At 44.4% G+C, this 25,463-nt stretch overlaps 1 protein-coding gene across 1 annotated transcript; it reads right to left on the bottom strand.

The window, feature by feature from the left end:
- Window positions 1-2,627: 2,627 nt before the first annotated feature.
- LOC115199006 (guanine nucleotide-binding protein G(i) subunit alpha-1) lies at window positions 2,628-25,463 on the bottom strand. Its single transcript, XM_029761486.1, has 9 exons — window positions 24,872-25,463; window positions 15,594-15,636; window positions 14,001-14,142; window positions 13,650-13,807; window positions 12,263-12,391; window positions 9,953-10,082; window positions 7,910-8,063; window positions 4,508-4,729; window positions 2,628-3,543 (listed from the first exon to the last, which is right to left on the bottom strand). Exons 1-8 carry the CDS (start codon window positions 24,987-24,989, stop codon window positions 4,539-4,541), a joined length of 1,065 nt encoding a protein of 354 aa, XP_029617346.1. The 5' UTR covers window positions 24,990-25,463; the 3' UTR covers window positions 2,628-3,543; window positions 4,508-4,538.

A 25,463-nucleotide genomic window follows, 5' to 3' on the forward strand; every position in this document is an offset into this window, starting at 1 on the left:
TATAGTAACACATAGATAAAAGAGTAGATTGATATCACACACACACACACACACACGTTTAACTATCCTTGTGGGGACCAAACAATTGATTCCCATTAAAAATAATTTTAGTGGGGTGGAGAAATGCTTCCAGTTTTAAAGCTAATTCCCTGCAATTCTACACATTACGCCATGACTAATGCCATGTTAATGATATCTGAGTGAGAGTGACTAACAATATCAAAAATGGGGGGCCCCCTGGAGGTCAGGGCCCTGGGCACGTGCCCTGCGTGCCTGGTCAGTATTCGGCCATGATTACTGCAAAAATAGACAGCTGGCTAGACTAACTTCCCAATCAACATTTATTTTGCCGACATGGCTAATTGATTGACTGCCACGCTAACTACACCACATCTGTGAAAACTAAAATCCTTCAGGGAAACACTGTCTCACACAACACAACACAACGTTACAGAGAGAACATCCATACACAATATCAACAGGTCCTCTGACTGGTAATAACAGGAGAACTGATAAGACCAGGGTTGGTCAGCTGTGGACAGTTTCCAGGCTTTGGAAAGTGACATTGATCAATTTATCCTTCTGATGTCACAGCTTCAGTGGTGTATCATATAGTATCTTAACTGGTTTTGAATTGCTAATAGCCACACTGATGCTGTGCACTGACTATAGTCTCCAATCCGCTGTTCTCTATATGGACATGCAGAAGTCTGTGTTGGTGCTCCCCAGGGTTGTAATACAAACAATGTGTGTGTGTGTCCTGGGGAATGTGTCTATACCGGTAGGCTGAAAGTAAAACATCGCAGTGTGTGTGTGTGTGTGTGCATACAGCACTCCGTAGTGACTTGGTGGTAGCCAGACAGACAAAGTGTGGCTAGTTTAACCACGTGGCCGGTCCAACACAGCCACCACCGGGACCAGATCACACAGATAAGCCTGTCTTCTCCCTCCTGCGGCCAGCTGCTTCATACAGAGATACCAGACACAGTAAACAAAGAGTAAACGCTGTACAGTTCCAGGCAGCACAGGAATAATGTGTCCATTGTTCTGTCACACACACAACAACCTCCCTCTGCTCTTCAGCGTTACCCATTCATTAACAGTGTCACTATTGTTTTACAGTGTTTCACACCGAAGCTGCTGCATGGGGTGCTAAAAATATCTCCCGCCAAACATGGTGCCCATGGGAGCCAAATCCCTGAGCCCCGCTTCACATAAATACATTTTCCTCCCTCTGTCCGTCACACATCGGTCTCTCCCTCCCTCTCTGTCATATTGTAATGACAGCTAAACTATGCAAATATAGCATTCCTTCACAGACACGCTGCCACAGGGATGTGCACACATCTATAGATGCAAATCAGCGTGTCTATCATGTGCACACATTATGCAAACTATGGTGCCCGACCCAGTCCTTAGAAAGTCCTCCGAGAACGGAGATCCCCGGGAGGAAGACAATCTGTCCAGGGATGTACGGAGGAAGTAGTGAACGCTCCACAGCGTTGAAGGCCAATGCCTCCTCGGGATCCCCTGAGGTGGCCCAGATCTGACTTGGGATATGGGAACGCACAAGAGCATGTCACAGAAGTGGACAGTAGTGGTCTCTGCCTACGTAAAGTGCGAACTCATTTACATTGCAAACAGTGTTTCTGGGATAACATCTATGACCAATACAAATTTGTCAGCTAAATTTTAACAAGGTCACACAATATGGAAACTGAGTAGGTGTGTGTCTCTCTCTCACACACACACACACACACACGTTGATTCAACCAGTATGCCCCCAGTGGGAGGTTACTGAGGAGATTCACCATAGAGAACCTCATCTCTCATGACAGGCTCTTCTGGGTTGTAAGGTTATAAATAACCTGTAAATGACATGAACGCGTTTTGTTTCCCCCGAAAACCCAAACCAACAATAGCCCCGCAGGGTAATCTGGCTAATGAGATTAGAGAAACGAGATAGTGATTTTTTATGTCATTATGACTAAACATATCACCATGGACACGGACCAGACTCTGCCTCTTCTCAAGTCACCCACAACCCAATGACAACAGGATGTCAATCATTCAACACCCAACGAACAACAGTAGTGCCACGCTCCATACAGCTGTATATTCAAACAGACAGGGAAATCCCACCGGAGAATATTCAAGACAAAGAATTATCTCCAGTTTGCCAGTTTCCTTGATCACACACACTATAATCTGATGTGTTTTGTATGTGTTTGTGCCAAACACTCAAGAAACACTTGAATTTCAAAAATGTTACGGTACGTTAAAATTAAAAAGTTAAGGAACAAAGACACTGGGAATTAGCATGGTGTTAAAATCACTCCCATTATACCACTGTTTCACTGTGAAGTGTGTCACACCGTGTGAAGTGAAACAAAAGGATTCATTTTGGGGTTTTCCCCAGCCAACTGGATATGGCAGCCAGTGTGACATCAACATGGCATAAAGAAACAGGATGGTAAGACATAACAATGATGACATAAGGATGACTACATGACATAAGGATGAATAGATGGTGACTAGAGGAAATGCTCAAACTCACCTGCAGTAAGTTGACTCCCTTTTCACCAACTGTAACTCAGGAGAGCACTGAAGACGCCAGGTTCACTGAATGGTTTATAAAGGGTTTTATTAGCAAAATAAGGGAATGAGTGTACAAAGGCTCCCTGTCTGTTGGAGAACACTGACAGCTGTGGCTGGTTACAGACCATAACCATGTGTTTGTTCCCCATCCATTTTTACTTTACAATTGTGATTCTGCAGTGATCGCAGAGACCAAGTCCCCGAAGCCACCTTAAATAAATCTTAAAATATACAGTAAAATATGACTCCGGTTTAGCTATTCTGTAATTCCACAGCATAACGTAAGCTCCTTGACCTAGCTAGGGTTCCTATTGGATACACATTGGATATGGTGTACTGTTAAAAACCACATCCCTTTGTCAGTATGGGACAGCCTGTGGGCGGGGCTGTGTTGGTCACCATCGAGACACACATACACACCTTTGGACCACGGGGAATCTCGCCACTAAATTGGTTGGGAATGTGCACAAAAGATTGTGAATATCCCTCAGGAAACGTTTCACCTTTTATGTTGGAACGATTTCAGCAGGCAAAAAATTTTTGCAATTTGGTCAGTGACTGCAGAGAAAAAGGACATGCAAAAGGCACAAGTACAAACAAACTGAGCTCAAATCAAATCCTTTTCCCCTAACAATTGGGGAGGGAGAAAAGGAATACTTTCACCAAAAGGCAAGCTTCCTTTTCAAGAGAGGGCTTAAAAAAGGAACAAACTAAATAAAACAAGCTTGCTCTTCCAAAAAAGAAAAAAGTGTGAAAATGATTTTACAACGACACAAACATCCAACACAAATGTTTTAACGCTAATTCAAAATGTTCCAAGACAAAAACATAAATAAATCCATTAAAAGTGGCATATAGTACAGCAATGGTCCATAATTGATTCTTCCCACTCAGATTCTTGTGAACTTCTCCCCGAAAACGCACATTATGCTGGCTTTTCACCGCCTAGAGAGAGAAAGAGCGAGAAATAGAGAAAGAGTGAGAGAGAGAAATAGAGAAAGAGAGACAAATAGAGAAAGAGTGAGAGAGAGAAATAGAGAAAGAGTGAGAGAGAGAGAGAGAAATAGACACCATTAGATCTTATTGAATGCTTGGAGGTACAAAAGGCCATTCCATTCAAATATCCTTAAAATATTGTTTGACCATGCCATGATCATCTCCCAAACATCTTAATGGAGCAGAACATTTAATTAGGCTCCCGAATGAAGAGGGCCTTGATTTCAGCTGATTAGATTTAACAAGCGTTTGATCATGAAAGGGTTAAACTGCATCTCTGAGGCAGCCTGGAAGCAGCGCAACTTGGAACAAATCAAATACTCAACTGATTTTAAAACGTTTGAAGTTAGATGCCAGTCGTCAGGAGGTAGAGATACACACGACAACAAGAGCTCCTGTGGATAACTTTCACCATCTGGGAAAGCTAGCATACTAGTTTAGCACACTGGCAATGTGGATAATACCACACAGCCTGCCTGAAACCAGCCTTGGCTATGATTGCAGCATGCTAGTGTAACGGATCTCATTGTGCTGCTAACAGTTTGGCTTCCTCCACTCTCCCTGTCCCCATACTGGGCTCGAACCAGTGATCCTCTGCTTCGCAACACACGTGGCCTCCCACCGTGACAACATACCAACCGTTTGAGCTATCGAACTGGTGGTTGCGACATTTGAAGCTCGCTGTGGGGTGAGCATATGGTATGTTTGTAAGTCCTCAACACTGGCACTGTGAGCACTCATGGCAGCCACCAGTCAGACATGTGCCCTCAACCATGTAGCCCCAACATCGATCCCCCAGCACTCTACACATACGAACACAAGTTCACAAGTCTGCAGTGTATGGGCAGGGCTATGTTGCACAAGGAGAAGCGATGAGAAGGGAGAAAGGGAACGAAAAAAAAGGTTGGCTCACCAGAAAAACTTCCATCGATCAAATCCAGGTCTTAGAAGAGTCCACAGTCCTTCAGGTTGTTCTTGATGATGACGTCAGTGACTGCGTCGAAGACGAACTGCACGTTCTTGGTGTCGGTGGCGCAGGTGAAGTGGGTGTAGATCTCCTTGGTGTCCTTCCTCTTGTTCAGGTCCTCAAACTGACACTGGATGTAGGCCGCAGCTTCCTCGTACGTGTTGGAGCCTGGCCGCAAGACAAGAAAACCCCCACACTTCTAATGACTTGACTCATAAGGGGGAATCCCAGCCTCTATTTCAGGCATTCTCACTATGTCATGAATTGATGTCAACAGGAGACTAAGTGAGAATTCAACTGAAGTGCAAGACAGTACATCAACTCAGCAAAAAAAGAAACATCCTCTCACTGTCAACTGCATTTATTTTCAGCAAACTTAACATGTGTAAATATTTGTAGGAACACAAGATTCAACAACTGAGACATAAAATGAACAAGTTCCACAGACATGTGATTAACAGAAATTAAATAATGTGTCCCTGAACAAACAGGGAGGGGTCAAAATCAAAAGTAACAGTCAGTATCTGGTGTGGCAACCAGCTGCATTAAGTACTGCAGTTCATCTCCTCCTCATGGACTGCACCAGATTTGCCAGTTCTTGCTGTGAGATGTTACCCCACTCTTCCACCATGGCACCTGCAAGTTCCCGGACATTTCTAGGGGGAATGGCCCTAGCCCTCACCCTCCGATCCAACAGGTCCCAGACGTGCTCAATGGGATTGAGATCCGGACTCTTCGCTGGGCATGGCAGAACGCTGACATTCCTGTCTTGCAGGAAATCATGCACAGAATGAGCAGTATGGCTGGTGGCATTGTCATGCTGGAGGGTCATGTCAGGATGAGCCTGCAGGAAGGGTACCACATAAGGGTGGAGGATGTTTTCCCTGTAACGCACAGCATTGAGATTGCCTGCAATGACAACAAGCTCAGTCCGATGATGCTGTGACACACTGCCCCAGACCATGACAGACCCTCCACCCTGGATCCCGCTCCAGACTACAGGCCTCGGTGTAACGCTCATTCCTTCGACGATAAACGCAAATCCGACCATCACCCCTGGTGAGACAAAACCGCAACTCATCAGAGAAGAGCACTTTTTGCCAGTCCTGTGTGGTCCAGCGACAGTGGGTTTGTGCCCATAGGCGACGCCGTTGCCGGTGATGTCTGGTGAGGACCTGCCTTACAACAGGCCTACAAGCCCTCAGTCCAGCCTCTCTCAGCCTATTGCGGACAATCTGAGCACTGATGGAGGGATTGTGCATTCCTGGTGTAACTCGGGCAGTTGTTGTTGCCATCCTGTACCTGTCCTGCAGGTGTGACGTTCGGATGTACCGTTCCTGTGCAGGTGTTATACGTGGTCTGCCACTGCGAGGACGATCAGCTGTCCGTCCTATCTCCCTGTAGCGCTGTCTTAGGCGTCTCACAGTACGGACATTGCAATTTATTGCCCTGGCCACATCTGCTGTCCTCATGCCTCCTTGAAGCAGGCCTAAGGCACGTTCATGCAGATGAGCAGGGACCCTGGGCATCTTTCTTTTGGTGTTTTTCAGAGTCAGTAGAAGGGCCTCTTCAGTGTCCTAAATTTTCATAACTGTGACCTTAATTACCTACCGTTTGTAAGCTGTTAGTGTCTTAACAACCGTTCCACAGGTGCATGTTCATGAATTGTTTATGGTTAATTGAACAAGCATGGGAAACAGTGTTTAAACCCTTTACAGCGAAGATCTGTGAAGTTCTTTTTTTAAATTTTCGCCTAAAATGTCATACCCAAATCCAACTACCTATAGCTCAGGCCCTGGAGTAAGGATATGCATATTCTTGGTACCATTTGAAAGGAAACACTGACGTTTATGGAAATATGAAAGGAATGTAGAACACAATAGATCTAGCAAAAAATGATACAAAGAAAAAAAACAACCGCTCTTTTGTATTTTTTTTGTACCATCATCTTTGAAATGCAAGAGAGAGGCCATAATGTATTATTCCAGCCCACGTGCAATTTAGATTTTGGCCACTAGATGGCATCAGTATGTGCAAAGTTTTAGACTGATCCAATGAACCATTGCATTTCTGCTCAATTTTGTGTCGTGACTGCCCAAATGTGCCTAATTGGTTTATTAATAACTTTATGTTCAAAACTGTACACTCAAACAATAGCATGGTATTCTTTCACCGTAATAGCTACTGTAAATTGGACAGTGCAGTTAGATTATCGTAAATTCCGGACTATAAGCCGCAACTTTTTTCCCAGCTTTGAACCTCGCGGCTTAAACAATGATGCGGCTAATATATTGATTTTTCCCGCTTTCAATTTTTTTTCTTCCAAAAAAACATTCTGGGACGTGCTCAGTTTTTGGCGGCATGAAGCTTTCATTAGACCAATGAAATTGCCGAACGGGTTAAGGTCAAACAACTTTTTTGTTTACTGTTTAGATTAAAATCGAGCGCTCTCAAACTTCCCATCATTCTGATTACGGTAGTCATTTTGTCACCCTCATCATGGCAAAGACACGAAGAAATGCATATGATGCAGCTTTCAAGTTGAAGGCGATTGATCTGGCTGTTGGAAAAGGAAATAGAGCTGCTGCACGGGAGCTTGGTCTTAATGAGTCGATGATAAGACATTGGAAACAGCAGCGTGAGGAATTGACTCAGTGAAAAAAGACAACTAAAGCTTACTGCTAATTTTTTATTTTTTTGTTACAAGCCGTGTTTCGTTAAAGCCTATTTATTTTTGTTACAAGCCGTGTTTTGTTAAAGCCTGTGTAAAGTTCATTTGTTTCAATGTACCGGTAGGCACCTGCGGCTTATAGACATGTGCGGCTTATTTATGTTCAAAATAATATATATTTTTAAATTCAGTGGGTGCGGCTTATATTCAGGTGCGCTTAATAGTCCGGAAATTACGTTAACAAGAATTTAAGCTTTCTGCCAATATCAGATATGTCTATGTCCTGGGAAATGTTCTTCTTTCTTACAACCTCACGCTAATCGCATTAGCCTACGTTAGCTCAACCATCCCGTGGAAGGGACACCGATCCCGAAGAACCTTTTAAAAAGGTAGAAGTGACTAATGTCTGTTGAACGTCTCCTGTCCCAACACTGATGCGGTGGAACATACCATCTGCATATGTTCAGTAACTACAGTATATTACCAGCGCTATATGTTTATATGAGATCCTCTTTCCACTCCTGTAGACATTCAGTTAGATTTGTTCAGGTGTGCAAATGACAAAGAAATCATAGAAAATGTACAGACAACTGCAGTGATAAGTCACACACAATTCACAGTTATCCCCAATCATTCTATAAACAGTCTACCATGGCTGGTTGGCTGTGTTACTGTACCTGCGTATTCTGGGTAACAGATAGTTAGAGGACTCTTCTTGATCTTCTCCTCAAACAGGTCTTTCTTGTTAAGGAAGAGGATGATTGAGGTGTCTGTGAACCACTTGTTGTTGCAGATGGAGTCAAACAGCTTCATGCTCTCATGCATCCGGTTCTGGGGCGAGAAGAAGGCAACATTGGACAATGGCTTTTGTGGGGCTTCGAGCTACAGGCCTTCATCTGCACTGATGTGGAAAAACAGACAGGTGAAAGCAAACACCTGCTAGGACGTCCACCATATTGCTTTATCCTATGTTTTCAGATCAGTACAGATGTAGGAAAGGATTTGAGGAGACTATCGAGATATACTCAGAAACATGTTTGGACTCGTAGAGACAGTTTCACAGACCCAGAATGAAGCTTAGTCCAGCACTAAAATGCATGTTCAATGTAAATATTATATTGAGAACGATTTTTTGTTCAGGACTTGGTTGGTTTCATACAGATATACATACAGTACCAGTCAAAATTTTGGACACACTACTCATTTCAGAGTTCTCTTTATAGAATAATAGTGAAGACATCAAAACTATGAAATAACACATATGGAATCATGTAGTAACCAAAACAGTGTTAAACAAATCAAAATATATTTTATATTTGAGATTCTTCAAAGTAGCCACCCTTTTCCTTGACAGCGTTGCACACTTGGCGTTCTCTCAACAAGCTTCATGATGTAGTCACAATTAGCAGGTGTGGCTTGTTAAAAGTTAGTTTGTGGGATTTCTTTCCTTCTTAATGCATTTCAGCCAATCAGTTGAGTTGTGACAAAGTAGGGGTGGTATACAGAAGATAGCCCTATTTAGTTAAAGACCAAGTCCATATTATGGCAAGAACAGCTCAAATAAGCAAAGATAAACGATAGTCCATCATTACTTTAAGACATGAAGGTAAGTCAATCAGTAAAAGTTCAAGAACTTTGAAAGTTTAAGTGCAGTCGCAAAAAACATAAAATGCTATGACGAAACTGCTACAGCAAAGGAAGACCCAGAGTTACCTCTGCTGCAGAGGATAAGTTCATTAGAGTTATCAGCACAGAAATTGCAGCCCAAATAAATGCTTCAGAGTTCAAGTAACAGACACATCTCAACATCAACTGTTTCAGAGGAGACTGCGTGAATCAGGCCTTCATGGTTGAATTGCTGCAAAGAAACCACTATCAAAAGACACCAATAAGAAGAAGAGACTTGCTTGGGCCAAGAGACACAAGCAATGGACATTAGACTGGTGGAAATCTGTCCTTTGGTCTGATGAGTCCAAATTTGAGATGTTTGGTTCCAACCGCCGTGTCTTTGTGACACGCAGAGTAGGTGAACGGATGACCTTCGCATGTGTGCTTTCCACCATGAACATGAAGCATTGAGGAAGAGATGTGATGGTGTGGGGGTGCTTTTCTGGTGACACTGTCAGTGATTTATTTAGAATTCAAGGCACACTTAACCAGCATGGCTACCAGAGCATTCTGCAGCGATACATCATCCCATCTGGTTCGCGCTTAGTGGGACTATAATTGTTTTTTCAATGGGACAATAACCTAACACCTCCAGGCTGTGTAAGGGCAATTTGACTAAGAAGGAGAGTGATGGAGTGCTGCATCAGATCACCCAACCTCAACCCAATTGAGATGGTTTGGGATGAGTTGGACCGCAGAGTGAAGGAAAAGCAGCCAACAAGTGCTCAGCGTATGTGGGAACTCCTTCAAGACTGTTGGAAATGCATTCCAGGTGAAGCTGGTTGAGAGAACGCCAAGCGTGTACAAAGCTGTTATCAAGGCAAAGGATGGCTACTTTGAAGAATCTAAAATATATTTCAATTTGTTTAACACTTTTTTGGTTACTACATGATTCCATGTGTTATTTCATAGTTTTGATGTCTTCACTATTATTCTACAATGTAGAAAATAGTAAAAATAAAGAAACCCTTGAATGAGTAGGTGTTTTCAAACTTTTGACTGGTACTGTACATGTACTCTTATTTAATGTCCATGGTTGGACAGGAACTCACCATCTCCTCATCTTCAGCCAGCACCAGATCATAGTCGCTGAGCGCCACACAGAAGATGATGGCAGTGACACCCTCGAAGCAGTGGATCCACTTCTTCCTCTCTGACCTCTGACCTCCAACATCAAACATCCTGAGGAGGAAGTGGTGGATAATGCACCAGACAATATAAACGGAGCATGTTTCCAGGCATGTCGCACACAAGACAAACAACTTTATTTGCCATTGGCCACTAGGGAAAACATAGAGCTGTGGCCTGGGGCTCTGGGTTTAAGTGTTAGTTGGTTAAACAGGCCACCAGGTGGAAATGACAGAATAAATGCATTTTTATTTTTTTGGAGGCTTTTCTGTGTTGTGGAGAGATGGTATACAGTAGAAATGTTCAACACAGAATAAAATATTTAGAAGGGAGTGTATACATTTTTTATAGGGTATAAATTGATACACTTTGTTAAATGTAATGTTTTTGTATTTTAAATAACCTATTCTTGTTTATACCCTTACCAATTTGCACTTTGAGCTGTATAACCCATTAACGCAACCCAAGGGAACAAGCCCTAATAATGTCACCCGCTTTGTGAGCCAGTTTTCACCCATTGGCACACAGACGGCTGTGGGGCTCTAATGTACTTAGATATGGTTTGCATTGGAATGGCTCCACATAGTTCTCTCTGCTGAGTTGCACTGAGTGGCTTGGCTGAACAAACTGTTGAGAAAGAGCATTTTTAAAGGGCTTGCTATTCGAATAGGATGTGGAGTGGGGGACAGACGTGAAAAAACAACTAAATATGCAGTGTTGGGGAAGCTAGCCTGAAAATATAGTTTACCAAGCTACCGATTACTTCACACTGGAAGTTAAGCTACACTAATGCTACCATTAAGGAAAATATAGTTTACTTAACTAAAGTTACTTTGAATGTGTAATTTAGCCAATTTAACTGTTTCAAGTGACAATTAGGCAGGTATGATTTTTTTTGTTGTTGCAAAAGAAGTAGTGTGCAGTTCCAGTAGTTAGCTACATCGCTACATGGTAAAGGAGTAGTGTGTAGTTCCAGTAGTTAGCTACACCGCTACATGGTAAAGAAGTAGTGTGCAGTTCCAGTAGTTAGCTACACCGCTACATGGTAAAGAAGTAGTGTGTAGTTCCAGTAGTTAGCTACACCGCTACATGGTAAAGAAGTAGTGTGTAGTTCCAGTAGTTAGCTACACCACTACATGGTAAAGAAGTAGTGTGTAGTTCCAGTAGTTAGCTACACCGCTACATGGTAAAGAAGTAGTGTGCAGTTCCAGTAGTTAGCTATACCGCTACATGGTAAAGAAGTAGTGTGTAGTTCCAGTAGTTAGCTACACCGCTACATGGTAAAGAAGTAGTGTGTAGTTCCAGTAGTTAGCTACACCACTACATGGTAAAGAAGTAGTGTGCAGTTCCAGTAGTTAGCTACACCACTACATGGTAAAGAAGTAGTGTGTAGTTCCAGTAGTTAGCTACACCACTACATGGTAAAGAAGTAGTGTGTAGTTCCAGTAGTCAGCTACACGGTAAAGAAGTAGTGTGTAGTTCCAGTAGTTAGCTACACCGCTACATGGTAAAGAAGTAGTGTGTAGTTACAGTAGTTAGCTACATCGCTACACGGTAAAGAAGTAGTGTGTAGTTCCAGTAGTTAGCTACACCACTACATGGTAAAGAAGTAGTGTGTAGTTCCAGTAGTTAGCTACACCGCTACATGGTAAAGAAGTAGTGTGTAGTTCCAGTAGTTAGCTACACCGCTACATGGTAAAGAAGTAGTGTGCAGTTCCAGTAGTTAGCTACACGGTAAAGTAGTGTGCAGTTCCAGTAGTTAGCTACACCGCTACATGGTAAAAAAAGTAGTGTGCAGTTCCAGTAGTTAGCTACACGGTAAAGAAGTAGTGTGCAGTTCCAGGAGTTAGCCACAACACTACATAGTGTTTTCAGTAGTGAACTGTTTTACTATCTAGATTTGAATTTAGTTGAACTTCCACCAAGCTACTGTAAAATGCAGTTCAATTACTAGTTCACTAATACCCAACACTGGAAATATGGGGTATTGACCAGTGAGCCAACCATTTCCCTTTCCTCTCTGGAATCAGCAAATGGAACGCTAGAACAGATATGATTCACTGCTGATGTCATATGGTCAGCTCTGTCATCCAGTCACAATGAAACCACTGGACTAAGGACATTTCTATGGGTTTGAGAGATTCAATACGCACAGTAGGGAAGTAGATTAAATAGGATAACTTAAAGTAGGGAATATGACTACACTTAAAAAGGGATTTGGAGGAAGTGCTCACTTAAAGTGGAGGTCCTTGAAGGTGAAATGTGTCTCCACAATGCCTGTGGTTTTGACTCTGGTCCTCAGGACATCCTGCTGGGTCGGGATATAGGTGGCTTGTGATATCCTGTCCAAATCATTTAAGTAACTGGAGAAAGGAGGGAGGGGGAGAGAGAATGTTTAGATGGGAGTCAATGCATCCAATACACATACTTCAATGGAACAATAGGACAATAAGCTATTCAAATAATAAACAGATCTTGTTTGGCCATGAACCATGTCTGCTTCTATATCTTCAACTGGGAAAAACAAGTGACATTTTTTCCACCCTCTTCCACACTATCAGTGCCCCCTTCTGTCCCTCATCCAATATTTCCACAAATAATCCACATAGGGCTCAGTTCTGGACTTGTCGCACACACCTGCCCCTTCCTCAACAGTAAAATCTACAGTAGAACCCCCCCCAGCTCAAACAGCCTACCCTGTATTACTCTTCCAAAAGATTACGGCAGCAGTAATTACACACGACTCAGCAGCACTGGTGTTTTAACCCAAACAAACAGCAGAGATCGGCGTCAGCAGCCTCGCTGTAGAGGCCGGTCGGCAGGCTACGTGACGCTGGTCTGTGTCTCTCTCTGTGCGTGTGTGTGTGTGTGTGTGTGGTAGCCCTGGCCAAAAGGATTCTGGGTATTGATTTGGAAATGGCCAGCAGTTGAGGCACCCGAGGCCAGAGAGCCAATCGGTGAAGTCTGTTCCGTTCCAAAAGAAGGTGGAAGAGGGTTTCTCATGACACACCGCAGGGGCTGCCCCTCTGGTGACTTCACTGGCTAATGGAAAGGTTGTGGCACAATGCGTACGAAAAAAGAACCACTTCAGGAAAAAAACAACTGAACCAAGGGAGTTTCCAGCTCAAACGCTGCCCACTGACTGAAAGGGATTTGGACATGTTTTCTAGCTCTTCTGTCTGTGGTGTTTTGCTACCAGGGTTTGGTAAACACAACAGCCCTGGCCAATCTGCTGTTAGACAGCTACATGAGCTAAATGCTAAGGTCAAGGACTCAGCAGACACGCTGCAGCCTGCGTGTTACAGTCCTGCTACACGGGTGACACCCCCACACAAAACAAATATTGACAGTCTCACTCAAGGTTGAAACACCAAGCGGACTTGACCGTAGGCAGTAGAGATATGTCTGCCAGAGAGTGGGCGGGCATCTGTAATAAATGGACTGCTCAAGGCCTTTGGTTATTGCAGAGGAATGAGAATGTATTTACTTCCAGCAGAAGAGAATTAGGGAGGAAGAGGAACTGCAGGAGGTCTGTGTGTGTGTGTGTGTGTGTGTGTATCAGACCAAACTGAGCAGACTGTGTGAGCAGGACAAGGTGGTGTGGGTGTGGGTGTGACCCACTATGCTGCAGAGTCGTTGAGCTGGTACTCTCGTGAGCGGCTGAAGCAGGCCTGTACCCCTCCATCCTTCCACAGGCGTTTGATGACCCCGGCCAGCTCTGCCGTCATGAAGCCTTCCTCTGCCGACCCCGCCAGCACAAACAGCTGTCTCGCATCATCCTGGGAGAGAGCAGTCTGTCAGCACAACCATCACTATTACCATCGCCATCAGCTCCACTGTGAAAATCATCCCTACCATCATAACCATCAATAGCATTAATAATTCTGCCATGGCATCAGTGTTGGGCGTGTTCATAGTTTTAGTCAGAAGGCTTTGATAAATGCAATCCATCATCATGTCTAGCCCACTCACGGCTCTGGCGGCGTCTCCAAAGTCGATCTTGAGTCGTCCCATGGCTCGGATGACGGCGATGATGGACTGGATGGTGTTGCTGTAGACCACAGCTCTGTACTGTTTACACTCCTCCTCCGAGTAGCCTGCCTCGTGGATGATCCTGACACACGGGACGGAGGACACAACTACAGTCAGCCACCATGAGGAACATGGAGCAACACAACTACAGTCAGCCACCATGAGGAACATGGCGCGACAACAGTCAACCACCATGAGGAACATGGAGCAACAAGTCAGTCAGTCACAAGGAGGAACATGGAGCAACAAGTCAGTCAGTCACAAGGAGAAACATGGAGCAACAACAGTCAGTCACAAGGAGAAACATGGAGCAACAAGTCAGTCAGTCACAAGGAGCAACAAGTCAGTCACAAGGAGCAACATGGAGCAACAAGTCAGTCAGTCACAAGGAGGAACATGGAGCAACAAGTCAGTCAGTCAAGGAGAAACATGGAGCAACAAGTCAGTCAGTCACAAGGAGAAACATGGAGCAACAAGTCAGTCAGTCACAAGGAGAAACATGGAGCAACAAGTCAGTCAGTCAGTCACAAGGAGAAACATGGAGCAACACAACTACAGTCAGCCACCATGAGGAACATGGCGCGACAACAGTCAACCACCATGAGGAACATGGCGCGACAACAGTCAACCACCATGAGGAACATGGCGCGACAACAGTCAACCACCATGAGGAACATGGAGCAACAAGTCAGTCAGTCACAAGGAGGAACATGGAGCAACAAGTCAGTCAGTCACAAGGAGAAACATGGAGCAACAAGTCAGTCAGTCAGTCACAAGGAGAAACATGGAGCAACAAGTCAGTCAGTCAGTCACAAGGAGAAACATGGAGCAACAAGTCAGTCAGTCACAAGGAGAAACATGGAGCAACAAGTCAGTCAGTCACAAGGAGAAACATGGAGCAACAAGTCAGTCAGTCAGTCACAAGGAGGAACATGGAGCAACAAGTCAGTCAGTCACAAGGAGAAACATGGAGCAACAAGTCAGTCAGTCACAAGGAGAAACATGGAGCAACAAGTCAGTCACAAGGAGGAACATGGAGCAACAACAGTCAGTCACAAGGAGGAACATGGAGCGACAGTCAGTCACAAGGAGGAACATGGAGCGACAACAGTCAGTCACAAGGAGAAACATGGAGCAACAAGTCAGTCAGTCACAAGGAGCAACAAGTCAGTCAGTCACAAGGAGGAACATGGAGCAACAACAGTCAGTCACAAGGAGGAACATGGAGCAACACTTTGTTTGAGAAAATGTTATGTTCATTTTTATTAACAGAAAAAAATAAGACAGAAAAACAGCAGACCAATAACCCCCAACACAATGGCAACCTTTCCATCATAAAATGTCAGGGAAAAAGCAAACATTGATAACAACACTATCCAGGTAACAATGTTTACAGCATCTGAATTGAATGGGGCACTAGCACAATACAATGACTCATTTCTGAGAACTGTCCCCACAGAAGGGCAAAAACAATGCTTTGTTTTGATTGTGTGGCAGATACAGCATTTGGAAGAATGGAAGGAACATACTCACTTCATCTGTTTGACTATTGTGCTCTTCCCCGACTCACCAGCACCTGAGAGAGAGAACACATTTATCAAACCAGTCAAAGCCTATCATTTAACTAATTGCAATTATGCGATAAGAGTGATGTGTTCCGAATCTGCAGTGGAATTTGAAGCCAACACTGACCATAATTTATATTGCCTGGTATGGGATTACACTGACAAACATACTGAGAAAGAAAAGTCAATTGTAAAGAGCTACTCATTACAGGCCATTATCCAACCCCTTTTGAAATGGACCATAGTGGAGAACCCTGAGGTGGTCAAATACACTGATCATTTCCCTTCCTGTGTTTCTGTATTGACGTCTCTGACCCACAGCGTCGCTCTGCAGCCGTCCGGTCGATACAGACCCTCCCCACCTCTCCCTTTATCGGCACATTTCAACAGCAGCACTAACACAGCATTATGGAACTACCTACTGCAGCAGGAACCAATGACCCATCTCAGGCAGCATCGCAAGACTCACTGAATGAACAGCACCATAGCAAAACACAGTAACATTCAGAGAGTGCAGATTGAGAGTTGGGATGGGAGTACAGTGAAGGGACAGAGGTGAATACATTATGGTCCTCAGTATTATTGCAAAGGCCAAATCACAGGCAGTAGAGTACTCATCTTCATTAAGAGCAGTGAAGCACGCAGCCTGCAGTAGTTCCCAGCAACCACTAACACACCACAAGGCTGCTATCCCCCAGTTCATATCTGGTCATTGGGTCTTTGTACATTAAATGAGTTAGTTGTGAGCTCTGATCTACCACCAGAAAGACAACTAGGGCCTGCCGCCCTAAAGGGCCTGCCGCCCTAAAGGGCCTGCCGCCCTAAAGGGCCTATGAGCACATAGTGTTACTTCAAGATGGTACAAGCCTTCTATATTGAATTACACATTACTGACTGACAGGCTGTGTAAACCACTCACACACGAGGACAAGAGCCAGGAGGGAGGACACTAAGCTAGCAGCCAATGAGTGTGAGGCGGAGAGGTGATTGACATGGCAATACTCCTATGAGAGAGGCAGGGAACACAGAATAGGCGTTGCTTGGGCCTGGCTGCTGCTAGGGGCTCCGTGCCTCCGTCACACATGTCACACTGCCATGGCAACCGGGTCCGTTACCAAAGACATCTCAGCGCTCGCCACACGGTCACCTGAGGAGGATTAGGGGTGGTTGTGTAGTGATGGCTCATCTCCATAGCCAGGGCATGTATTATTGATCGGCAAAATGTCCCCAAAACACATAAGTAGAGGATGTGTCATGGAGATTGACTAAGCCAGGCCTCTCCTCGACATAACGTCCACCGGTGGGTTTTTCCACTCAGGGACAGTCAGGCCACTGGGAAATATGGCTTGTTCCTGAAAACAAACATGTTTTCACGTGTTTGGTGGGCTTGCTAAGTCCCTTCCCATAGGGGTTGCTCAGCTCGGACACAAACACAGGCAGAAAAAGGGGAACTGTAGCCATGTCAGTCTAAACTTTACTCATTAGTATTACTTTGTAATTCTATAGAAGTTCAGTAGTGGATTAAAAAAAGTCCCAATTTATGTTGTGTAATTACAAACGCCATTGCTGTGCAATAAAATGCAATTACCTAAGTAGTATATAACATTTTAATATAATGTTGTTGTTACTAGTGAGATTAAAGTTCTTCACTGTTTATTCAGAACTGTCCATGCTGTACTAACACCCGTCTGAGTTGCCAGGAGGAAGCTAGTTCTGTAACACCCAATGTTCCCATTTCACAAGAACCAGCTAGTACTGCATTACAGCAAGACAATGAGCACATGCACGCACACACACACACACCAGGGCTTCTCGTTGTGTCAAGTGAAACTTCGGGGCCTGGAACTTTCCCTAACGCAGAAGAGAACCTGAAACCAACATGTAGAAGTGAATTCCTGTGGACAAGCCTTTCTCCAGAGCCTTAGAGCATGCTGATACAGAGTGCGTGTGTGAGAATGTGTGTGTTTTAACAGTGTGCAAGCCAGGCAGGTACCTCCTACTGTTCAGCCTAATTGAAATGGCTTTCACCAGAGGACAACTTGTTTTAATTACATGTCACTGCTGTGGCCCTGGCCCCAGAGAGGACGACTAACACGTCTCATTGCTCCGGAGTCAAACAGTCACATGTGCCACTAAGAACCCCAGAGGGACTACGAGACAGCAGACACACGTGCACTGTAACACACACACATAAAAACACACATGTGCGCACAGACACACAGCATTGGCAGCAGGTAAAGTCACCTCCCTCCTTCTGCTAAGGGCCTTGGTGCCAAGGCAGCGACACAACACAGCATTCCACTCCCTACCATACTGGCTGGCTGCCTCTCAATCTAGAATAAACATACCCTCTTTACAGGCCGTTGTGTGTTCACTGAACCCTCCCTCTAGATATGTTTTACTGTCTGACCGACACACACTTGATTTCTCAATATGGAACACAAAACCCTTCATAGGGTCAACAAAATGTATGCTAGCAAGTCACAGGAATAATTATTGAATGATATTGCCAAGGTACTGTTCCCTTATGACATTTCTTTAAGTCAGGCAAACAAACGCTCCAGTCTAGACTGACTGACCTTGCTCTGTCCTTCAACTCTAAAGTTACTGGGGTGGGGCCACACCCCTGTGACATCACTAAAGTCTAATGGCCCTGATTTGAGCCACATGGCCATTAAAGAAAGCAAAGGCAGAAAAGTGGACCTCATGGGCTGGGATAGACAGAGTCACGTTACCCACAATTTGATTCATCCATCAAAGAGCCAGACCAAAACCACAGCGAGGCAGCTGCTTTCTGGCGGTTGGGAAAATACTGTATTTGAAGAAAAATTGTTGAGGCCTGCAAATAAAATGGACGTTTACAGAACAGTACTTCTAAAGCCCACCAACCATCCAACCCAACTATCCTGGATCTTCCGCCAAGGTTGTTTTCCACAGAGTAAAGAGGACATGCACGTAGACAATGAAGGAACGTTTTACAAAGTGCTGTGGTAGGATTGGCTCCAATCAAGTCTTCATTCCAAATGACAGCTCTGTTATATTTTAATCTTAAATGATGATTAAGTTAGAGCTTTTATATAATACCAGGGTGGGGAGAAGAGCTTTTGGAGTTCCTCCCTCTCTCTCAGAGCTCAGTCTCTCTGCCTGTCCCGGAGTTGAGGGCTTTCAGATCTAATGAGCTGAGGGGTTTTCTGTCTGGGTCACCAGAAGAACCAGGGCACGTACTGCCTGGGGTTCAGTTAGGCTGGCCAGGTCATACAGTCCTCTGGGAGAGGGGGACAGAGGAAGCGAAGGACAGGGCTGAACGGACTTACAGCTGGGCCTGGCTCACTCTCCATGAACCACATGAGCTGGCACCATCCCCCGTTACCATCGGGAGCTGTTGAGCCTGTGAGTGACTCACAAGGGAACCCAGGAAGTTACAGTGGCATTAACCCATCAGGGATTCATCTGCCCACATCCAGATCAATGGATAATAGATTTAGGAAACAAACTCCGTGCAGGCCGATACTTTACTGGAAGAGACCAGTAACAGTAGTAGATCTAACGGGACGGTGCTGGACAAGTGGAAGCTACTGAATTCATAAGCACTTCAGTTTACAGTAAACCTACATAAATCACCAGATGTGATAAATGACATGGTAAAATAGCAGATACAGTGATAACCTAGGAATTGCTTGTTTGTTTATTTGAGAGTTATTACTGCAAATTTGGTAACAGGTAATTACCATGTATTGAACTATTTCAAGTACAAGAAAGACAATTTCCTATCAAACATCCGGGAAATACAAGTGGAAGCATTAGTACTGTAAAATAAAGTACTACCCATAATGCTTTACATAAAATGTTACATAGACCACCTACAGAAACCTCTCGACACCAATGTGGTTAGGTCTAGTAGGCCTAATATAGACAAGACAAGATGTTTGCTTGTACAGACTTGACAGCATACACCCAAACATTCATAGCACTCCTCATACAAATGATTGTTCCTCTGACAGCAGGATGCTGGTATACTCTGCTGACAGACTGCTCATTATGCTGTGTGTGTGTGTGTTTCAAGATTTATTAGTCATAGGATACACATGGTATACACTGGCCAATGAAATGGTTACATGCAGGTTCCTTCTGGACAATGCAACAATTGTTTTGTGTTTGTGCGTGCGTGCGTGCTACCATATGCCACCCCACATGAAGTCCACAGCACAGACATGGACAGGGTCGGCCCATCAACGCCACCCAATGTAAAACACGGATGCTTGACAGTTGGTGTCCTTGAAGTGATTTAGTGGTCAATATTCACCACCGTTTCTGAGGTGCTGCCTGTGCCGATGTACGCACCATCAGCATCACTGATATGGTTGTGACCTCTTAACCAGGATGTAATTAAACAAAGTATGTTTAGTGGGGCGGCTAGGAGGCAGATGAGAGGAATTGAGACTTTTGTGATAGAAGTATATTAACTGAAAAGACTAATATGTAAACAAAACATCTTCCTCCTCTCCATGAGTACACCTCAATTTGTGTTAGAGTTTAGACCTGATCTAGAACATTCCTTCCTGTTGCTCCTTTATTAGCATATCTCACGGTCATCTGACGAGGCTGGGTGTGTTACCTGGTTACCAACCTGAATGGCTGACACAGGAAGCAGGTCAGGGTGCCAACTCGCAAACAAGTTTCAATGTCACGCACACAAGTACAGTGAAATGCCTTTCTTGCAAGTTCCAACATGCTGACCTTGCGTTGCAAAATAAATTGACAAATACATGTTAGTCGATCATTTCATCTAAACTGCTCACGCGCTCATCTGCATAGCCAGGTGAAAAATAGAACTTGGTTCGATTTTTGATGTGCTGCAAGTCCCACCTCTCCCATCTTCTCATTGGTTTTTAGGAGCATATACCCACGTGGGTGATTGAAAGATGAACTGCGGTCCACACTCCAGTCAGTGGTGGTAATACACCTTAAAGTTGGTTGCCCACCGACAAAGTCCGACGACCACCACCACGACCATATTACCTTTAGGAATAAGGTGACAAGTCATCAGGATATATGATTAAATTTGATTTTTTTTTAAAAGAGTAGCAGCAGCGTAACTGATGATTGTATGCGAGTGTGTGTGCGTAGTCCATATAAATGTGTGTGCATGTTATGGGTGTTAGAGTGTTAGTGTGTGTGCAGAGTCCTATGAGTGTGCATAGACAGGGGTCAATTCATTTAGTCTGTGTATCTATTCTGTTAGCTATTTAGCACTCTTATGGCTTGGGGATAGAAGCTATTCAGGAGCCTGTTGGTGTCAGACTTGATGCACCGGTACCGCTTGCCGTGTGGAAGCAGAGAGAACAGTCTATGGCTCGGGTGGCTGGAGTCTAATGATTTTCCGGACCTTCCATTCACACCGCATGATATAGAGATTCTGGATGGCAGGGAGCTCGGCCCCTGTGAAGTACTGGGCTGTCTGCAACACCCTCTGTAGCACCATGCGATCGAGGGCGGTGCTATTCCCATACCAAGCAGTGATGCAGCTAGTCAAGATGCTCTCAATGGTGCAGCTGTAGAATTTTGAGGATTTGAGGATCCAAGCCAAACCTTTTCAACTTCCTGACATTGAGGGAGAGGTTGTTGTCCTTGCACCAGACTGCCAGGTCACTGACTTCCTACCTATAGGCTGTTTCCTCATCACCGGTGATCAGGCCTAGTCATGTCATCAGCAAACTTGACGGTGTTGGAGTTGTGCGTGGCCACGCAGTCAGGGGTGAACAGGGAGTACAGGAGGGGACTAAACGCACACCCCTGTGGGGCCCATGTGTTGAGGGTGAGCGTGGCAGCCTGGGGTCAGTCCGTCAGGAAGTCCAGGATCCAGTTACCGAGGCAGGTGTTTAGTCCCAGGGTCTTAAGCTTGGTGATGAGCTTTGAGGGGACAATGGTGTTGAACGCTGAGCTGTAGTCAATGAACAGCCTTCTTACATAGGTATTCCTCTTATCTAGGTGGGTGAGGGCAGTATAGAGTGCAATTGAGATTGCGTCATCTAGAGATCTGTTTGAGTGGTATACAAATTGGAGTGGGTCTAGGGTGTCTGGAATGATGGAGTTGATGTGTGCCATAACCAGCCTTTCAAAGCACTTCATGATTACAGAATGATGGAAGTCATCTGAAAATATGGGGATTACAGACGGACAAGGACAAGTTGAAAATTACTGTGACTATGCCTGCCATCTGATCTACGCATTCCCTGAGAACACGCCCTGGAATACTGTCCGGACCTGTGGCCTTGCGACTGTTTACCTGATTAAAGATCTTACGTCGGCCTCGGAGAACGAGATCAACAACCGAAGCAACAACATGTAACATAGCACCTACTTGTATAGGTATGTATGATATTGGGGGAGACCATTTCTATTTCTTATTAATACATTGAACAAAAATGATTTTACTGAGTTACAGTTCATATGAGGAAATCAGTCCATTGAAATAAATTCATTAGGCACTAATCTATGGATTTCACATGACTGGGAATACAGATATGCATCTGTTGGTCACAGATACATTTAAGGTAGGGGCGTGGATCAGAAAACCAGTCAGTATCTGGTGTGACCCCTATTTGCCTCGTGCAGCGCAACATCTCCTGTACATAGTGTTGACCAGGCTGTTGATTGTGGCCTGTGGAATGTTGTCCCACTCCTCTTCAATGGCTGTGCGAAGTTGCTGGACATTGTCGGGAACTGGAACACGCGGTCGTCCGTACACGTCGATCCAGTGCATCCCAAACATGCTCTGGTGAGTATGCAGTCCATGGTATAACTGGGACATTTTCAGCTTCCAGTAATTGTTTACAGATCCTTGCGACATGGGTCCGTGTATTATCATGCTGAAACATGAGGTGATGGTGGCAGATGAATGACACGACAACAGGCCTCAGGATCTCGTCACAGGTTCTCTGTGCATTCAAACTGTCCTTGATAGAAGGTAATTGTGTTCGTTGACCGTAAGCTTAGGCCTGCCCATACCATAACCCCACCATGGGGATCTCTGTTCACAACGTTGCCATCAGCAAACCGCTCGCCCACACAATGCTATACACGCTGTCTGCCATCTGCTCGGAACTGTTGAAACTGGGATTCAACCATGAAGAGCACACTTCTACAGCGTGCCAGTGGCCATGAAAGGTGAGCATTTGCCCACTGAAGTCGGTTACGACACGAAACTGCAGTCAGGTCAAGTGGTGAGGATGATGAGCATGCAGAGGAGCTTCCATGAGGCGGTTTCTGACAGATTGTGCAGAAATTCTTCTGTTGTACAAACCCACAGTTTCATCAGCTGTCCGGGTGGCTGGTCTCAAATTACCCCGCAGGTGAAGAAGCCAGATGTTGAGGGCCTGGGCTGCCATGGTTACACATGGCCTGCGGTTGTGAGGCCGGTTGGATGTACTGCCAAATGATCTAAAACGATGTTGGAGGCAGCTTATGGTAGAGAAATTCTCTGGCAACAGCTCTGGTGTACATTCCTGCAGTCAAGCATGCCAATTGCACACATCCTCAAAAGTTGAGACATCTGTGACATTGTGTTGTGTGACAAAAATGTACATTTTAGAGTGTCCTTTTATTGTCCCCAGCACAAGGTGTACCTGTGTAGTAATCATGCTGTTTAATACAGTTTATTGATATGCCACACCTGTCAGATGGATCGATTATCTTGGCAAATGAGAAATGCTCACTAACAAGGATGTAAACAATTTGTGCGTATGGAAAAGAGAAAATCTTTTTGTGTGTATGGAAAATGTCACTTTACATGTTGTGTTAATATTTTTGTTCAGTAAATGATTTTGGGAGAGACCATTTTCAAAAGAGTTCAAAATATTGGACGTCACAGGTCTGGGATTGACTTTACACAAACTTTATAATTTCACTCAGAGGAATATTTGGAGACCTAAGTCGCAGCAAGACCATAGTACTTGACCCGACTTGCTTCGAATCAGTTTCATCATTCCTTGCAATGCAGATGAATGTAGCCTAGGCTCTCAACAACAAGGAAGAGGCTTATACCATATAACCATACACCACAAACCTCCGAAGTGCCTTACTGCTATTATAAACTGATTACCAACGTAATTAGAAAAGTAAAAGGAAAACAAAACAAAAAACACAGGGACAATGTCCTCACCAAAAGCTTTCATAGCCATCCACTGACAGGCCTACAGTTTTACAGGACAGCCATTCTTACTCACGGTATCAGTGAAGAATACCCATATTTATAGAGAAGACACATCCCTTCCTTCTCTTCCCCAGTGGAGTGGATGGTAGAGTAGTATTTCAAAAACAATCACTAGTTTGTGTCAAGGGAATGGGCTCCTTTGTTTGTCAATGGAATATCCACGATTTGAATGGCTTTTAGGTAAAACATATTTAGCAGTAGGCTAAACTCAGAGATAAGTCCATCCACTATTGCACCAACCAATGAGAGTAGCGGTAAGAAAGAGCCTGAAGTTGAATTTAGACCTATGTTTATCTAAGCAATGGCGGAATCATAAACAGCATACATCCATGCCTGAAGTAGCAAAAAAGGCGATGAGGTCTCAAACAAAAATGTTTTGAACATAGTAGTATAGTTATTGCAATTCTTTATTCCAACAGTTTCTGGGCCAATTTCCAAATTGGAAACATCATATGCACTCAGCTGGACATAGTATTCAAACACAATGCTGCAGACAGACAGGCGACAAGGTGTCAAATGCTGGAGGATTAAGCCAATGAATATGGCCCATAGAAACCATTTGTGTTGCTGGACAAGCGTAACAAAGGGGGCTACTTTGTTGCAACTGCCTGTAAGGGTGATAACATACCGAAGGCTGGAACTGATGAGCCAGCGTGGACAACGACCTTTGTTCTGCTTATAGGCTAAATCGGGGGAAAAAAATCTTAAACTTTTGTTTTATTAGGTAGTCCAATTTCGCCAATGTGCTTTGATTTCAAGGTAGTCTATGCAAAAGTTGACCGTTTTAAATTTGACGACGACAGCTTGTGTGCTATGCGGAATTGTATGAAATCGTGCTAGAATTCTCAATTCAAATTGATGCCATTATATGTATCCAGACCAATTGTATATCACTGTAAATAGTGCCTTTGACATTTAGTTACAATGTCGCAATCGCAGCTAATATTACAGTTAGTGAAGTTCACGGATAACCACTGCTTCGTCCCACAATGTTTCACGTTGCGGGACGAAGCAAGGACAACCACGTCCCTTACCGAGGAGCAGTAGCTTGACCTCTCTTGCGGCTTTCTCCCCGTCGTCCCGCAGATTCCTGTCGATCATTTTACTGCGCTCCACCGCCGCCTTATCGTCCGTGCTCAGGGTACACCCCATCCTCAAGCAAATCCTCCGGACCCGAGTGATGCAAAAATATAAAATATATACAGTACCAACATGCAAGGGTTAAAACGCGAGCCGCTGCTCCCCGAGATCCACACACGCCCTTGTGTGAAAGCTATCAGGTCGCTTGGATTTATACTTTTTTTTTAGATTAAAAAAAGGACCAGGAGTGTGCTTCTTTAGTCCACTATATTCCTATTCTTCCAGTCAGCGTAAGCTATTTCTCTCGTCGTGGCATAAATAGTTGTAAATGAAAACAGTTCCACGGCGAATTGCTCTCCCTGTCTCAGCGCGTTCGTCTTTCACTGCCACAGTGAGCTCTGCTCATTCAACTACAATTACCACCAGCTGGCTACACGAATACTTCCTGTTTCAGTTTTTTCTGTCAAAATACCAGACTGACCTTTGAGTCAATATATTGTGGTCTTTGGAAATGCCTAATACTGTAAGTGACACTTGATATCACAT

Source organism: Salmo trutta, chromosome 8 (genome assembly GCF_901001165.1).
Source record: "Salmo trutta chromosome 8, fSalTru1.1, whole genome shotgun sequence".
NCBI lineage: Eukaryota > Metazoa > Chordata > Actinopteri > Salmoniformes > Salmonidae > Salmo > Salmo trutta.

Excerpts from the sequence above, each read along its gene's own strand:
- LOC115199006 (XM_029761486.1), bottom strand. The coding sequence starts at position 24,989 with ATGGGGTGTACCCTGAGCACGGACGATAAGGCGGCGGTGGAGCGCAGT. Across the intron at positions 10,083-12,262 it reads TTCAAGGACCTCCACTTTAA|GATGTTTGATGTTGGAGGTC; the intron begins GTGAGCACTTCC and ends CTTCCTCCTCAG. Across the intron at positions 4,730-7,909 it reads CTGTTACCCAGAATACGCAG|GCTCCAACACGTACGAGGAA; the intron begins GTACAGTAACAC and ends TCTTGCGGCCAG.